Source organism: Cucurbita pepo, chromosome LG09, assembly GCF_002806865.2.
Source record: "Cucurbita pepo subsp. pepo cultivar mu-cu-16 chromosome LG09, ASM280686v2, whole genome shotgun sequence".
NCBI classification, from domain to species: domain Eukaryota; kingdom Viridiplantae; phylum Streptophyta; class Magnoliopsida; order Cucurbitales; family Cucurbitaceae; genus Cucurbita; species Cucurbita pepo.
This window is the reverse complement of record NC_036646.1, coordinates 1,266,360-1,284,613: the sequence shown is the minus strand read 5'-3', so window position 1 is coordinate 1,284,613 and position 18,254 is coordinate 1,266,360. Positions and strand designations below refer to the sequence as shown.

Here is an 18,254-nt window from a genome sequence, read left to right as displayed (position 1 = left end):
AAACTCCTTTTAATTCTTTTTCCTATTAAGCTTTGAACATTATTATGACTTGACACATTTTTAATTATTCTTATTCATTATAATTCTTATTTTATATGTAGTTAATTAATTTTTAAAAAATAATAATAAAAAACAAAAATTTCCGAAAAATGAATTGAGACATTTTTAATTATAATTATTATTTTATATATAGTTAATTAATTTTTTTTAAAAATTAAGAAAAAAAAAATTCCGATAAGGAAAATGAAGAAAAGAAAATAATTCGTAAACATTTTGGAGATGGGTTCCGACAATTGAAGTGATCAAAAAACTTGATAAACTAAAAAATTTGCTCAACCCAATCTAATTACGAATTGAAGTTATCAACTTATTTTGAATCAGGTTGGATTCAAGCAACCGTGTGTGATGAAATGATATGTGTTATAATTTCATCGCATTGACTCGGATGAAAAGATTGTATATGTTTTCCTACCTACCTCCCGTGAACTGAGCTATTATTAAATTGGCTAATATTTTTAACCAAAATAGGAATTTTTTTTCCAAAGGTACACCGTCTATAATTTAAAATTTTAAAATTTATTCAATAAGATAAAATTTTAGGAATATTTAAAAATTAAAAAAAAAAAAGTTACACGGTCTATAATGAGCGAAAAAGAAAATTATATGAATTTTCAATTTTTTTCCTTTTAGATTTTATTTGATATATATTTACTTTTTTTCGCATATTAACAAGTGCTTCCGTAGCATAGTGGTAGTGCGTTCGCTTCGTAAGCGAAAGGTCGCGAGTTCGATCCTCGCCGGGAGCTCTTTTTTTTATCCTTCTTTTTTCTTCTGCTTTTCCAAAGATTTCTTTGCTTTTCGGTTCATTCATTTTATATTGATTTTCTATTAAATAACAATATATCGATACTTTGTAAACAAAAAAAAAAAAAAAAAATTAATCTTTATTTAAAATAATAAGATATGAATAATTTATCTTAATATAATTTCTTATAATTATTTCCATATTTCTTAAATTAAAAAATATATATATATATAAACAAATATATATATATATATATATATATATATTGAGTTCTTTAACTAAATTCTAAAAACAAACAACTTTTTAACTTATTTTTTCCTATTAAAATTTGAAAATATTTACAAACAATGGATAATAAACAAAATGTCATTTTTTTATAATCTGATTTGAATTTTAATTACAACACCAAAATAAATATTTCTAAGATATATAAGCTTAATTTAAAATTTTTAAATAACTATCAAATAAATTAAAATTCATACTTTAAACAACGATTAAAATATTTTTAAATTTTGAGAGACGTCTTAAACACATGTTCGGTCCGTCCGTTTGAGAGTTAATTTGTAACTCTCTGAATTTTAATCGTGATTAAAAATAACTAAAGCCAAAAATAAATAAATATCTTAATAAAACCAAATTATAAACATGCAAAAAAAAAAAATAATAAAGTTATCATATTTGGAAAGTTAATACATACTCGTCTGTGTTAAATCTAATAATTAAAGCTTATGTAATTTTTTCTTCGAGCCAGTAATTTATTTTTACGTTTTTAATCAAAATTTATCACTTGTTTATCCAAATTATTTATTAGATATAGAAAGAAAAAAAAAAACAATATTTTTTTCCAAATACAATAAATAGGGTAAAAATTATAACTTCATGCTAATATAAAACTTAAATTTACTACGATAAATGGTAGATTTGGTCTCGGTAAAAAAAAAGTAGTCTATATTATTTTAAACATAAAAATTATTTTCCATGGTTTATTAAAATTCACATAAATAGTATCGAGAATATTTTATTGAACCATAAAAGTTATTTATTAAATAAGAGAATAAAAGAAACGTTTAACTTCTCCAAGCGGGTTCTACCTCGCTCGGGTTAAGAGAATAGAAGAAACCTCTAACTTCTTCAAGCAGACTCTACGTGGTTCAAGGGGACATAACTTAGTTCAACGGGCTTTGCTCTTACGATTGGGTCGTTGCGATCATTGGTTAATGAAAAAGAGGATCGAAATATGGCGTAGATAAACTTTAGTAAAAGAAAATTAAAAGTAATTTATTATTTTAGAAAGAAAATAAAAAGGAATATTTGGGATATCTAATTATTTTCCGACAGAACGGCGTGCTTTAGTATCGGCGAATTGGCAAGGAACAGCCGAGCCGTCGCATTCAACAACTTGATGATTGACACGCCATAAAGCATTTCCAAACCTTGCCCATCTCGACACGTGTCCTTTCATTCAGCATCATTTGCGGGCCCCACTCCCTCCAACTGGCCAATTTAAAAATTCAAAAAAAGAAAAAAAAAAAAAAAAAAAACCNACTTGCCTCACGTGGGCCCCCGTTTCCCGGGCTCTCCTCGCCGATTCTACGCTCCATTACTCGTTGACTTGTGGGGTATCTCATTTGACCGTGTTTCGGAGTTAAAAACGTTATCCACGTTGTCTACGGGAGAGACGCAGAGAGATTGCCGAGGAGAAACCAAACACCGTTTCCATTCCCAAATCCATAAGCCCACGTGTCGAATAGCCAAGACTTTTTAATTTGACCAATACGTGGCAAATTCAGATTAGCCGTTACATTTCCGACACGTGTCTCGAACGGAAATTTATTTTGATAGGCACGCCAAAAGACACAAAAGCGGAGGTTTAAAAAAAAAAGAGGAATTTTCTTTGTGTCAGATCTCGCCACGTGTCGAATTACCACAACTTAGGATGCCACTTGTCTCCTGCAGGCATTTTTCTACCCTGGAGGGTATTTTCGGTATTTCACAATTATTTTTCCGCTCTCTTTCTTAATTGTTTTTTCCTTCTTCCTTCTTCCTTCTTCTTTCTCTGTTCAACTTTGTCGGAGTTCTTTTACAATACTGTTCATTTGATTTTTCCCCAATTTTTTTTTTTAGGAACAATTTCTAGGAGATTCAAAAGCGTTTACTTCTTTCCCTTGTTTTTAATCTTTAATTTACGTGGGAATGTGATCTGAGATTATATTTTGATGTGTTCTATGTGTTCTTGAGTATTTTTGTTGACCCATTTGTTTTTTGTTCATCATCTTGCTCTGTTCTTGATGGGTTTTGCTGGAGGAGATCGTGATGGGTCATAAAAATTTTGATTTCCTCTGTTTTGAAGTGAAAAATGGGCGAAGCAAACGAAGCAGGAAGTAGAGGATTGGAGAGGGTTCCTCTGCAAATCGAGAAGTACCCAACAGATCTGTTGCAGAGATTTTTGTGTAGCGATTCACGTGAGGCTAAACTTGGGGGTTTTAATGAAGAGGATGAAGAAGAAGCAGGGGAGATTGAGCTCAATCTTGGGCTTTCACTTGGGGGTCGATTTGGGGTTGATAAAAATTCCAAACTTATTCGGTCGTCATCGGTTGTCGGGACGATACCGCTTTTGAGAGACGATGAGGGCTCTATTCCGGCGGCGGTGTCTTACCCGGCGCTGATTCGGACGGCGTCTCTTCCGCCGGAGACGGAGGAGGAGTGGAGGAAGAGGAAGGCGTTGCAGACATTGAGGCGAATGGAGGCGAAGAGGAGGCGGTTTGAGAAACAGAGGAGTAAGGATGGTATTGGGATTGAAGAAGAGAGGCGGGGAATTGATGGTCTTACTGTATTGAATTTGCGAGAGAAAAGGCCTTGTGCTGGTGTGTCGACGGTGGTGCCACCGTTTGGGTTGCCTACATGGGCTGCAACCGCCCGTCATGTTGGTGGAACTCTGGATGGTGGTGGCGGCGGTGGCGGTGGCGGTGGCTTACCGGTTGTCCGACAGCCCGCGTCGCAGTGTTCCGCTGAATCGCAGGGTGGAAGCTCGGGAATGTCGGAATTGGACAGCAAACACATCCAAGGTAGCTCATTCTTCACCTTCTAATGTCATATGGTATTAACATAATTTTATCAGAGCGTATAGCCATAGTTCATGATAGCTTGCAATTAGTAATCTGAAAAGTACTCTTAGATCATAGTCATACACAAAACAAAGCACATTCTGTGATATAAACTGGCAAATATCATGGCTGATTGAAGCTATCATTTCATCTTGGATCGCTCGGTCTATGAGATTGCGAGCGGAAACGTCGAATGAAACACTGTTAGATTTCTGAACATCCCTTGCATCAGTGATTGGTATCAGCATTACGATTAATCGAAATGCTTGTTGTACGCCCGAGTTCATGTATGGCGTATTGGAACTGTCTGGAAATTGTTTCGTATAAAACCATGTTCAGTTTTTGCTGTTCGTTTTCTCCTGTAATGGCCCAGGTCCACCGATATTGTCCTCTTTGTGCTTCCCTTTTCGGGCTTCCCCTCAAGGTTTCTAAAACGTGTCTGCTAGGGAGAGGTTCCCACACTCTTATAAAGGGTGTTTCGTTCACCTCCCCAACCGACGTGGGATATCACAAACCATCCGTTGATTCCTTAAGCTAGAGCTTCTTGTTTCATTCTTCTACTCCGTTTCAACAGTCGGTTTTCAACCGAGATGAAAATGAAGGGATAAGAAGTCTTCATTAGAGAGCTATTTGCATAATTTGTTCATCATCTCGCAGGAACAAGCAATTACGGTGAAGCGAGAAGCTCGTCGCAAGAACGAGGCAACCCAGAGGCTGCAGGTTCCATAGGATTGAATAAGGCGTGTGAGAACCCATCGGGCAGTTCGAAAGCAGAAACAAGAAACCCGAGCGAGAACCGGGGAAGAGAAACGGGAACGGCGTCGATGGAAGACATGCCATGTGTGTTCACAATAGGGGATGGGCCTGGTGGGAGAAGGGTGGAAGGGATACTTTACAAGTATGGGAAAGGGGAGGAAGTGAGGATAATGTGTGTATGCCATGGGAAGTTTCTGTCACCGGCGGAGTTTGTGAAGCATGCTGGTGGGAAGAATGTGGCTCATCCGCTAAGACACATAGTTGTCAATCCCAATTCTGGCCCTTCTTTGTGAACCCCATCAAATAGGAAACTTGGAGATATCCTTTGTTTTTAAGGTTCTTACCTTGTAGAGTGAGTTATGTCTTGAAAGAGATTTTTAAAACGGAGATTTTATTGATCGTATTTTCACGAGTTACGATGATCGTCAAACCATGGAATTCTTGTCAACATAATTGTCGATTTTTTCATAGGTTGTCGATAAGAGCATTGCTCGTGGAGGGAGACGAGTCACTTTGTAACTTGGTGATTTTTAAAGAAGAAGATACAACATAAATATTCTATCTCGTTGCCTCTCGTTGTTGCTCTTTTCTTCTCCCTTTTTACTAGGTCTAAAAGCTTCTCGAAACATTGTGGGAGAGTTTTGAGTCTTTCGATAGGTCGATGTAGAATCAACAAGTGTCAAATGATGAAATTCTTGTCAACATAGTTGTCAATCTTTTCATAGGTTGTTGATAAGAGCATGGCTCATGAAGGGAGACGAGTCATTTTGTAACTTAGTGATTTAGCAAAAAGAAGATACAACATCAATATTCTATCCCATTGCCTCTCGTCGTTACTTTTTTCTCCCCCTTTTTGCTAGGGTCCAAAAGCTTCTCGAAACATTATGGGAGAGTTTTGAGTCTCTCGATAGGTTGATGTAGAATCAACAGGTGAATGCTTTACCAAGCTTGTGTACAACTCTTTGAACGTGTATTGATTTTCACTTAAACCATGCACAAAATACCATATTGAATTGAGCGATAAAACCTGCCAATTTGATACTACTAATCGAACAACGCTTTTCTAGAATGCAAATCCTACATTAAACGTACGGTTTCAAACTTGTAACGAAATCGAATCAAATAGACATACTAATATGGTTGATTGGTAAGAGAACAGATATGAAGTAGAAGAGGCTACGACTTAATGTTAATGTTATTGGCTACCAAATAGTGATTAAATAACTAAAGCTGCAAAGTATGATATTGTCTGAACCCTTGAGGATTCAGTTTGCAGGAGGGTAACATGTTACATTTATGACTCACTCTCTTTCTAAACACCTATGTCAAGGGAAGATTCAACGACAGTGTCTTTTCAACAACGACAAATATGATAAGAAGGATAATAATGACAGCAACCATGAAAACGACAACATCGACGAAAATGACAACATCGACGAAAATGACAACAACGACGAAAACGACAACTAAAGCAGCTGCATGAGAAACTAGAACATGAACAACAGTTCCATCCACTGCAAGAACGTGAGCAAAAACTCCATTGGCAACAAGAAGAACATGAACAGCAATCCCGTTGGCAACAAGAAGAACATGAACAGCAATCCCATTTGCGACATGAACATGAAGAGCAACCCCATTTGCAACAAGAGCATGAAGAGCAGCCCCATTTGCAACAAGAAGATGAAGGGCAGCCCCATTTGCAACAAGAAGATGAAGAGCAGCCCCATTTGCAACAAGAAGATGAAGAGCAGCCCCATTTGCAACAAGAAGATGAAGAGCAGCCCCATTTGCAACAAGAAGATGAAGAGCAGCCCCATTTGCAACAAGAAGATGAAGAGCAGCCCCATTTGCAACAAGAAGATGAAGAGCAGCCCCATTTGCAACAAGAAGATGAAGAGCAGCCCCATTTGCAACAAGAAGATGAAGAGCAGCCCCATTTGCAACAAGAAGATGAAGAGCAGCCCCATTTGCAACAAGAAGATGAAGAGCAGCCCCATTTGCAACAAGAAGATGAAGAGCAACCCCATTTGCAACAAGAAGATGAACAGCAACTCCATTTGCGACAAGAACATGAACAGAAACTCCATTTGCGACAAGAACATGAACAGAAACTCAATTTGCAACAAGAACATGAACAGAAAGTCCATTTGCAGATAGAAGAACATGAACAGCAACTCGGCCATTTGCAAATAGAAGAATATGAACAGCAACTCCATTTGCAACAAGAAGAACATGAACAGCAGGGAAGTCGAGACGTCGCTGTTGATTTTAAAGAGACAGCAGTGCTTTGAGTATTTTGATGCTTCTTTTTAGCATCCACAGCCACAGATCCACCCTGCACCTCCTCATCGGCCAAACTGCAGATATTGGATAATGGTTAATTCGATGCTTATACATACTTTCTTTTGACCATAGTAACGAAGTTGCCAGATAATTCTGATCTGACAAAGAAACATCGACCTCATAGAATTGGTAAAGATAAACAAAATGCTCTATACGAAATTCACGAAGAAAAAGTTAAGGATGTGAAAGAAAAGGTACTTATTGGACGCATTTTACATTGTTAATATGGTGAGATCCCACACCAGTTGGGGAGGACAACGAAACACCCTTTATAAGGGCGTGGAAAAACCTTGAGAGGAAGTTCGAAAGTGAAAGCCCAAAGAGGACAATATTTGCTAGTGGTAGGCTTAAGCCGTTAAGTCAATAACATGGAGGGGAGGGATTTGAACTTCTAACCTTTTGGTTTAGGGTATAATGATTCAATCAATTAAGCTAACAACAAATATAACAACGAAAACCATAAGAATGATGTTTTAGCAAATAGAGAGAGCAAAGACTTACATGGGGAAAGCGAAGGAATTTGAGCTGCTTTGGCTTCCACCGGAGCGGCAAGATTTGCTAGAGGAATTCCATGATACCGCAGGAGTAGGCTCGCTTCTTACACTAAGATCTTCGGCAACCGAAGACCCTTTGTCCTTAATGTCATATTCTGTGGTATCTGCCATTGTAGGCTCCTCTTCGAGTTCAACACTCGCCACTTCAGTTTCTCTCGATGTGGTAACTACAGGTGGTGGTTTAAACACAAACAACTCGCCTGATTTTGTTAACTCGCTAGACTTCTGCGAATCACTCAACATCAACATATGATCTCTAGAGAAACTATTGTTTCCGACATTAATGCTAAACAAGGACTCATTTGAACCAATACTCCATTCCAATTGGCTGATTGATCTACTTGTTTGGAAAACTGCAGATGGGATTCTAAATGGATCATATGGTTCATTTCCTCCCACACGATCCATCGTCTGAAGAGGAGGGGATTGAGTTGGAGACAGAACATCTCCACCGGACTTGGGGGTAATATCAAAAACTTGGGATGGAGAAGCGGGACCTTGAGAACCGCAACTCTCCTCTGATTTGGAAGAATATACGCTGGAAACATCGCTCTCATCATCCTTAAATTCAACCGGGTAGAGACCACGATCGGGATTTCCCAAACAAATCGTGCCTGCTTCAGATCGTATAACATTTGCGTCAATTTGAACGATACTTGGCAATTCCAACAAATTTAAAGGCGATGAGAACCCTTCCCTAGGAGTACCTTCAGGACGAACACAACCACTAAAATCTACCCGTCGCTGTTGTTCTGCTGTTGAACGCGAACTTCTTTCACTTCTACCCGTCGCTGCCATGCGTTCTTTAAACGCCTAATTTTCTGGCCTTCTTCAATACTTTCTAGTTACTTCAATCTTTCTTCTCCTACTTCCACAAATACAACCTCAATCAGTCTCTAACCGTGAGTTTCTTTGGCTTCCAAGAACTATTTCCACGAATCATGCAGCTTTTGCTCCTTTTAACAATTTAATAACTATATAATTCGAGAATATTGATCTTTCAATATGCTGTTCTTCATTACAATTTTAAGAAAACAACAGAATATACGCTGAATCAATCCATTAACCAGCTACCACAAACGTCAGGGGCGAAGAAATATATCCAATTTCAGCAACTGAAGAGTTAATGATGAAACTCACTTATATCGGAAAATGCATGAAACGACCCTCGCATTCCGATTAACTCCGAGACCTAACCACTACCACTGAATCTCGCCGGAAGCGGCACTGGCGATATGCGGCTCCAGTATCTCAACGCAGGGCAAAATCCTCGAAGTTCATGGATATTAAGCCTGAGTTCAATTAAAAATCAACTTCAATAACCAGTCGAAGAAAGCTCGAGGGAAAAGCAGAAGAACACAGCGAAAGATTGGTACCGTAAATACGTGAAAATCAGATCTCAAAAATGCAGAAATCGCATTCCAACTTTTGTTGTCTTTCATTCGAAGGAGAAAATGAAAAGGAAACAAGAAAGAACAGCAAAATCATATTGGAAAAAACAAAGAACCAGAGATTAGGGTTTGGGAGAGGGGGAAGAATGCCAAAGATGGAAGGCGCTGCGATAGTCTCGCGGCATTCAGTTTGCATTAGCAACGAACAACAGCTGCGTTTCGCGCCTAACATTAACAGCTTCCATCGGCTGGGCCCACTAACGATGAGTTGTACGATTGTACGGACCCTTGTTCACTCTAGCTGGAATGCCACGTCATTATGTTTTATTCCACAAAAGTCAACTCATTGTTTCTATTTTTCTATTGTTCAAAATCAAACAGATCGGTCAACTCCCATGGGAAATTAGGTCAAAACTCCCATGGGTAAATTAGGTCAAAGTCCGCCTAAGCCAACTGTAATTAACATATATTTTATTAATATAAATATATAAAGTAAATTAGAACCTATTCTAATCCTTTGAAAAAACGTTTTTAGTCGATACAGACACATTGAGACTAATGCAAACTCAAATACTTTCTCAGAGTCCATAATTCTCTCGAAGATGTAGGTCAAACTCTCGTCCCCACATTTATTATACCGTATATATATATATACATATATATTATAATGCAATAACATAGTGAGATAAGAAAATTCGAATATTTGATATTTTTATGTATAATATATGCTTTAATAAGTTAAAGCTACGTTTAATTATAATATTATTTATAGCAAAAATATTTATCATATTTGCAAATCTACCCCTAAAAATTTGGATTTTTCAATTTTTTAGAAAAAAAATCACATTTCATTTTTTTTTTTATGATTATTATTATTCCAATTTTACCCTCCTCGTTTTTAGACATCAAATGATATTTGATTTACTACTAAAATACATGTTAAATGAATTTCGATATACTAATGATGTATTTGATTTATTTTTACAATGCCCGTTAAGGGTATTATGAATTTAGATGTCAAATAATTCCAATTTAAAATGATGAAATATCTCGGTACAAGGTACAACTATGAGATAGATGTGAATATATTCCCGATCAAGAGGTTCCAATCCCCATATCTTGACATGGTGAACTCAAGTGAGATCTCACGTCGGTTGAAGATGAGAACTAAACATTCCTTATAAGGGTGTGAAAACTTATCCTTAGGAGACGGCGTTTTAAAATCGTGAGGCTGACGGTGATACATAACAGGTCAAAGCGAACAATATCTGCTAGCAATGAGCTTGAACGGCTACAAATCCATAACCCTTTTGAAATTCGAGCATTTATCTCTTACATCGATCATCTTAATATACCAATAGGAATATGTTCAACAAGCTACCTGAGTTGAAAGTAACATAGAAAATCTAATCACTGCTGAGCCATTCATGTTTCAGCTATTCGTTCAATCTGCATCATGAGATCACCTTCTCACATGCAGAGTATCAGTTGTGGCTCAGTTGAGATGGATTGATATCAACAAAAAATTTGAACCATGTCCCCGTGTCTTTCGACTCTCGAAAAGTCGCAGGTTTTCGTGTCGACATTCCTCGAATAACTGTCCTTTTACAATGGAATTCACTCTGCAGATACTGTTTTCCTCAGATATACAAGAAGCTTCAATGCTCGATGATCGAAATCCCGACAGAGCATCAATGGAAAATAGCCTATCAAGAACTTTCGTGACGTTTGTCGCAGGTTTAGTTTCCCGAATTCGAGCGGAACCCGAAGCTCGTGGCTGGAAACTTTAGAAATAAGGCATTCAGATCAGATAAGTTTCAAATCTCAAGCATTCAAACCAACCCAGTTCTTGAAATCAATAAGTGATTGCATTTTCCTGTGGTTCCTCCTCCTCAATTTTGCCACTTTGAGTTTCTTATGAGTCTCCATGAATGCTTGCTTATATTTCCACTTATCGACGAAGGTCTTCGTATCCTTAGTTTTTTCGACAACTTGCATCACGGCGTCGAAGAAACCTCCCTTGACCAAAGCATACAAGAACGCGTCAACCAAGTTGCTATCGAGTTTGAAACCTCTCTCCCCATTTGCAGTAATCTTCCACTTAAGTTCATTCCACAGCATCAAAACACAGAAATATCTCTCTCCCGACACATAGCCATTAATTAGAGACAAGAACGTTTGTTCGTTCGGTTCAAACTGCAGAAACTTCATTCTTCGAAACGTTCTTCTTGCATCCTCGAGCCTTCCAGCTTTGCAAAAGGCATGTATAATAGAGTTCCAATCATGAGTTCCAACTTCAACGAGAGGATCCTCGACAACTTCGTCTAAGAAGGCAGCCATCAACTCAGGCCTATGGCTCTCCATTAAGCCAGTCATAATAGTTAGATAGCTAGCGTTCGTGTTGGATTTTCTCGTTTCCCTCATTTTCCTGAACAAAGCGAAAGCCGACTGAAAATCTTGATTCGACATCGATGCTTCTATAAGAGCATCAAAAGTTTCTGCATCCAACTGTAGCCCGGAACTGCTAACATCCATGATTAATTGGGTGGCTTCAGCTGTTCGACGCTCCTTCTGGTACGCCTTCAGGATTGGCATATAGACTCCAAGGCCTACAGAAACTCCCTGGGAATTGATTTCTTTCAGAATGGCATGCACATTATCTAACCATCCAATATTAACACAAGCATTAATGATACCGAATCCAATCGATCCATCGACGTCCGTTGAAGATTCTAAATTCTGAGCATCAACAATCAATGAAGATAATTCCTTCAGATTTCCACTCTGAACAAAAGCCTTAACCACTTCCAAATACGTTTTTTCCTCAAATCTTACATGTTCTCCACATTCATCTTTCAAACCATCCAACATAGTCTTCGAAACAGCAGCTAAGTCGCCCGAATTACCGTATCCACTTACCAAATTATTAAAGAACAGACTCTTAGATGCAAAACCAAAACTTCCCATCAAACGTTTTAACTCGATTATCTTCTGTTCAAGCCCCTTCAATGCATACAAATAAGCAAGAGAACCAAAAGTCACTTCGTCAGGTCGAAGATTCAAAAGCGACATCGTTTCAACGACGTGCTCGGCATCCGTTACAGATTCAAGCTCATGGCAACACCCCTCAAGTGCTGCATTACACGCATTGAGATCTGGTTTCATAGAATATAACCTCTCATTTAAAACAATCCTACAAATCTCTTCAAACACTCTTAAAAAGGGAATCAAACTACCACTCTGCCTGCAAATACTAACAAGTTCATTGCCCCAGAATTCAAAAGGCACAAAACATCGATTCTTCAACATGCATTTAATCAAAGAAACAGCAGGGGCAGCAGTGTTGGCACATTTCATAGAAGCTAATAGGGTTTTGACAGATCCAAAATCCAATAATTCGGGTTTCTTTTCAATAACAAACACCGCAGATGCAAAGGCTCTTTTCAGATTATGAACGTCCCCGATTGAGGATAAGTGGGCAATAAGTGAATTAGTGAGAGACTTACATGGGAAAACGGAGCTTTTCGTGAGCAGTTTGAAGGATTTCCATGCCTCGTCAGTGTCGCTGGTGAGAAGGGAGTTGTGGAGCGTCGTTTCTACGGCGGCGACACGGTCTGTAGTCAAAATTTGAGGAGTTTGATTCTGACGGAGGTCGGTGGATTCTTGAGATGGCGAAAATGGTGCTCGCTTTGGGGCGAAGAGGGAGGGTTGGAGGAAGGAGTAGAGCGATGAGACTTCTGGTGTAGAAGAAAACAACCTGCGAGGAATCGAACACACAGCTCTTTTCCACATTCTTCAATCGATCGCTGCTCTGATTTTGCTACAGCCGATTGAATCGTGTCTGCGAAATGTTTTTTTTAAGTAAAGTATGAATCATCTCTAAGAAAGCCCTTGCTTTTCAAATCATAGGTTTTTATTTTATTTTATTTTATTTTTATTAAATTAATAAAAAAAAATATTTAAATTTTTTAAAACTCTTTAAATAGTATTAATGAAAAATTTGAGTTGAAAGCTTAAAATAAAATAAAAAAAGATTTTTTTTTAAGGTTTTTAAAAGTTAAGAGATATTTGTCAAATAAATATTTGATAAATATTTGATACCTATTATCTGGATATACCAAGAAAGATGTACGGTCTAATGAGGCTACTACGAAATATTTACTCATGGGTGGGGCAAGTTCTTCTATTCTGGTTCATGGTTTCTCTTGGCTATATGGTTCATCCGGGGGAGAGATCGAGCTTCAAGAAATAGTAAATGGTCTTCTCAATACACAAATGTATAACTCCCCAGGAATTTCAATTGCGCTTATATTCATCACTGTAGGAATTGGGTTCAAGCTTTCCCCAGCCCCTTCTCATCAATGGACTCCTGACGTATACGAAGGAGTGCGGTTCGTTCGATAAATTCCTACCTCTCTATCGATCTCTGAGATGTTTGGATTTTTCAAAACTTCATGGACANACAGGTATTCTTGAGAGTATGAGGTAGTGAATAAGTCAGTTATGAAATATTGTTCGAACAAGTCAGCTATGAGATATACTCTTAAGAGTATGAGATAGTGAATAAGTCAACCCAACATATACTCTTGAAAGTATGAGATAGTGAATAAGAGATAGTGAATAAGTCAACCCAACATATACTCTTGAAAGTATGAGATAGTTAATAAGTCAACTCAACATATACTCTGAGAGTATGGATAGTGAATAAGTCAACCCAATGAATATGTCAGTAGATATTCTGAATAAGTCAACCCAACATATACTTTTGAGAGTATAAGATAGTGAATAAGTCAACCCAATATGTACTCTTGAGAATATGAGATAGTGAATAAGTCAACCCAATATACTCCTAAGAGTATGAGATAGTGAATAAGTCAACGAATAAGTCACTTAGATATTCGGATTTCGCAAACCCAACGAATAAGTCACTTACGAGATCCGCCCCCCCCCCCCCNAATGTTTTAAAAAATGTGAGTAAGGAAATATGTTGAAAATAATATTATAAGCTAAGAGCGAGTAGATAACACCCCACTTTAATACCATATGATCCACGTAGATAATTCAAACTTAATAGTAAAAATATTTTTTTCAAATTTTTTTTAGAGTGGAAGAATATTATTGAAGCTTTCGAAATAATTTTTACACAAAATGAAAGGCATCACACCAATTTAATCATATCATAGAAACGTCAAAATTGTATCATAAATACAAGTCTTTTACACTTCTATGATACTCAGAAAACCAATTCCTTTTCTAATGAACTGTGTATACATAAAACTTCCACAACAGCATTACATTATTTACATTTGGAACAACTGTGATTACCTTCTACAACTGATTCAAACCACACTTTTGCTGTCACGATGCTCGCCCTCGAGTTCATTTCGTTTTCGTTTGATATAGTATCCAAAGCAATAGCTGTTTTTTCAGTTTGTCGGTCCCTAATTATAAGGGCGTTCGCCATGGACTGAGTTAAAAAAGATGTACTTTTTCACTGTTCTATAGATTTTGCAACTTTACTTTACTTTCCTTTCGATGTCCCGCCGAAGCCATTAGTACCACAACAGCCACTGCAAACATAACCAACATGCTCACGAGCAAAGAATATGTTTTCTTCGATGATCTACGATATTCTCCAAATAGAAGGATTGCCCAAAACGTGCTCACGAGTGGGAGTGCCTGCAACGACCATTTGAGATTGAAAGGACAAGAACAATGATCAGATATTTATCCAATGTTATCTAATATTGCTATGATCATATTTGTTAGAAACCACAACTCTTCGTAGTGGTATGATAATGTCCACTATAATCATCCCCTTAATTAGCCAATATGGGACTTCCTCCCAACAATCTTCCACTCGAACAAAGTACACCATAGATACTCGACTCCTTTCGAACAAAATACACTATTTGTTCAACACGTAGTCACTTTTGACTACACCTTCGACACTAGCAACTTCTTTGTTCGACACTTGAGGATTCTATTGGCATGACTAAGTTAAAGGCCTAACTCTGATACCATGTTAGGAACCACAACTCTCCACAATAGTATGATATTGTTCACTTTGAGCATAAGCTCTCGTGACTTCACTTGTGGTTTTCCCAAAAGGACTCAGACTATGGGAGACGTATTCCTTACTTATAAACCTATGATCATTTCCTTAATTAGCTAACGTGGAACTTCCTCCAAGCTATTAAGGATATGTTCGGAAAAATAAATCAAGATATTGCAATTACAGAGGGGGGAAAAGCTGACCTGCACAGCATCTGCTGCTGCATAACCAGCAGCTTGACCTCCCATGAACTGCAGACCATTGCCAAACCCACACAAGAATCCAGCCAACAAGGCCCATCCTCTACCATTCCAGTCATTCAGATACGCCTTGAATGTTGTTTTGGGTAAGTTAAGTATAGGTTGGTAAAGGAAGATAATGTTAAGAGTGACACCCAACACAAAACACGAGACCGAGAAGTAGAAAAATGCGGTGTAGACAGCCAAGTGGGGGACGCCTTCCTTAAGAGTGTGCCATTGATCGTTTGTGGCCAAATTGAATGCCGGTGAGAAGAGAGAAAAGCAAGCACCAGCAAAGAAAGTTAAGGACAGTCCAATCAATGTGCTCTTCCCAAACACCTGCAAAAGAGCCATTGTAGCCACTGAATGCATACAGAATACAAGAGGAAGAGAAGCAATGGCCTAACAAGCCTATATTATTTGCAATGGTATCACCCACCTTAATGGATCTTCTACTCTCAAGTTCAACCAAATAGTTTGCAGTCCCAGCTTTTGCCTTTTGTGAAAGATAATCGGAACTTTCCAAGTCTGTTAATTCAACTATACATGTCAGAATTCAGAACAAAAAACAGTGGGAGATCATAGCTCAAAAGATTTACCCTTGCCTGAAAATGAAGGGACATCAGTTGTCCTGCAAAATTTAGTCGATCAACATTATGAACAAAAGAACAAAACTCGAACAGAATCCACAATTCATAGCCAAAATACAGAAACACATTCAAATTTGGATTTGATAGCCAGCCAGGCAAACAGTGTGATATGAATTCATAAGATCAAAACAATGAAAGATCTTCCAAGTACATAAACACCAGTAGAGAGTGCAAAAAAAAAAAAAAACCATACTTCAACCCTTTTACTGCATCCGCTGGCAAACTTTGCAGTTTTGCTTTGTTATCAGCTGCGTTGGATGAGTGAACAGCAGAGCCAAGACATACCGCAATCAAAAAGCAAGCAACACCGGGGAAAAGTACCTCAGCTCTATTAATTTTGTCATCAAGAAAGTAGTTCACGGTCGAACCTTTTAAGAAAATATTCAAGCCCCAGAAGGGGTGTCCCATCAGATTTCAGATATATGTATTTAAGAGTTTTGGTTCACCTGAAAGATATGCAAAGACAAATAGATTAAGAAATCAAGTGGAGTAAAGATACAGACCTATAACAACTGTTATACTTGCAGTGATCACTTCTGTAACTGATAAACCAACAAAAGCAAAAGCATACTGAGTAGAAAGATTCCCCAGACTCAGTACTATACCACCCGCCATTGCAAACATGACAGAAGCCCAATTATCCTGCACACAACATCAATCAACAATAACCAAGAAAGCATTCCTAAAAAGTGTTATAAAAGTGAGACAAGGTCGATTTGGAATCACTAATCAACTTTTTTTCTACAACTACTTTTGAGTATTTTCAAAATCATTTTTTGTGAGATCCCGATCCCACCTCGGTTGGAGAGGGAAACGAAGCATTTTTTATAAATGTGTGGAAACCTCTCCCTAGTTGATGCGTTTTAAAACTTTGAGTGGAAGCCCGAAAGAGCAAGCCTAAAGAGGACAATATCTGCTACCGATGGACTTGGGCTGTTACAAATGGAACCAGAGCCAGACACCGAGCGGTGTGCCAACGAAGATGCTGGGCCCTCAAGGGAGTGGATTGTGAGATCTCATATCGGTTGGAGAGGGGAACAAAGCATTTGGGTGTGGAAACATCTCCCTAGTAAACATGTTTTAAAACCGTGAGGTTGACGACGATATGTAACGGGAAACCTCTCCCTAGTAGACGCGTTTTAAAACGTGAGGTTGATGGCGATACGTAACGGAAAACCTCTCCCTAGTAGACATGTAACCGTAAGACTAATGACAATACGTAACAGGCTAAAGCGGACAATTCTTAATTACTAGTAGTACTTTTAACTCGTTGATAGTATCACCACTCCAAGAGTCATATCAAACTTACCCCTCTGATCACCACAGGATCTAGAGGCCAGTTCTTAGTTACTAACAGATGATAAAATTAGTGCCAAAAGATGCCTAGTGATATGGCTGGTGATTTGCCAAAGATCTTAGATATGGAACTGAACAAACGAAGATGAATGGAACAACACAAGTAAATAGACGAAAGCAACCTGATAAAGTTGTTGCCTAAAGTTCGGATGATCATATGAGCTCTCTCCAATCTCCCCAAGAGTTAAAGCAATGATCAAAGCAGCTAAAAAGTTCGTAATGGAGTAATCGAGGTAAGTATGTTGAGGAAGACGCCCCCGTCGTTCCAGGAGAGTCAAGATCGCTGGCCATGTTCCCAAAAAGAAAAGCGCAAACAGCATACATGCTATAGCACCTTCTTTGCTCTCCACCATATACATTTTCAACCTCCAAGAATACGAAAAATCCACCCTAGAAATAAAAACAAACTGCACAGACATCTCACCGAGTTAAATCGGAGTCTCAAAACCAAATAAACTCATAAAATCAAGATCGAATCAATAATATGAGATCGATCGTCAAAGCAATTCCATGTTTAAGGTCAAATTTCAAAGAACAGAGAAACGGATAACGAATGAACCAATCGATCGAAGAAAACTGAATCAAATCACTAATACATTTCTAAGTTGGGGGAAATGGATTAAAAGAAGCCACAGAGTCGTTACAGATCCATTGCTTCACAGTAAATGAAAGCTCGTAGACGTGGCTAGAAACTAGAATCTGAAAGGATGATTCTACTGAATGCGATTACTTTACCTGATGTGATGAACGATGATGACGAAATTCTGCAACTCTCGTCCAATCAAACTTTCAAAATTCCACACGAAATCGAAAGATTCCTTCCCCGTTTTAAATTGAAGCTTTTCATTTCAACTGTGCTGAATTTATGCTAGTTTTTCCGCTGAGTTGCACTGAGATTCCAGCCCAAACTAATCGATGGTAAATTCCATAATTAGATGAGGACAACGAATGTTTTAATTTGATTGATTCTTAGAAAATTTCAATCAAAATTTCTGTTTTTT

At 37.9% G+C, this 18,254-nt stretch overlaps 3 protein-coding genes and 1 non-coding gene across 6 annotated transcripts; 2 read left to right on the top strand and 2 right to left on the bottom strand.

Moving 5' to 3' along the window:
• Window positions 1-734: 734 nt before the first annotated feature.
• On the top strand, window positions 735-806 carry TRNAT-CGU. The gene has a single exon. It is a non-coding gene; the product is annotated as a tRNA-Thr (tRNA).
• A 2,060-nt stretch (window positions 807-2,866) lies between these two features.
• Window positions 2,867-5,233, top strand: LOC111801422 (ninja-family protein AFP1). The gene is made up of 2 exons (XM_023685419.1): window positions 2,867-3,870; window positions 4,567-5,233. The coding sequence occupies exons 1-2, from the start codon at window positions 3,162-3,164 to the stop codon at window positions 4,956-4,958; spliced, it is 1,101 nt and encodes a 366-aa protein (XP_023541187.1). The 5' UTR covers window positions 2,867-3,161; the 3' UTR covers window positions 4,959-5,233.
• Window positions 5,234-10,222: 4,989 nt separating this feature from the next.
• Window positions 10,223-12,804, bottom strand: LOC111801333 (pentatricopeptide repeat-containing protein At1g69290). The gene has a single exon (XM_023685290.1). The coding sequence runs from the start codon at window positions 12,743-12,745 to the stop codon at window positions 10,778-10,780; it is 1,968 nt and encodes a 655-aa protein (XP_023541058.1). The 5' UTR covers window positions 12,746-12,804; the 3' UTR covers window positions 10,223-10,777.
• Window positions 12,805-14,102: 1,298 nt separating this feature from the next.
• LOC111801830 (ureide permease 1-like) lies at window positions 14,103-18,205 on the bottom strand. Of its 3 annotated transcripts, XM_023686011.1 has the most exons (8): window positions 17,989-18,205; window positions 17,376-17,660; window positions 16,401-16,539; window positions 16,091-16,265; window positions 15,847-15,878; window positions 15,687-15,775; window positions 15,212-15,586; window positions 14,103-14,632 (listed from the first exon to the last, which is right to left on the bottom strand). In XM_023686011.1, the coding sequence occupies exons 2-8, from the start codon at window positions 17,610-17,612 to the stop codon at window positions 14,453-14,455; spliced, it is 1,227 nt and encodes a 408-aa protein (XP_023541779.1). In that variant the 5' UTR covers window positions 17,613-17,660; window positions 17,989-18,205; the 3' UTR covers window positions 14,103-14,452. The 3 variants fall into 3 exon arrangements, with proteins under 3 accessions (XP_023541779.1, XP_023541778.1, XP_023541777.1); XM_023686010.1 differs by lacking the exon at window positions 17,989-18,205 and having other exon boundaries at window positions 15,853-15,878; window positions 17,376-17,962; XM_023686009.1 differs by lacking the exon at window positions 17,989-18,205 and having other exon boundaries at window positions 17,376-17,961.
• Window positions 18,206-18,254: the final 49 nt, after the last annotated feature.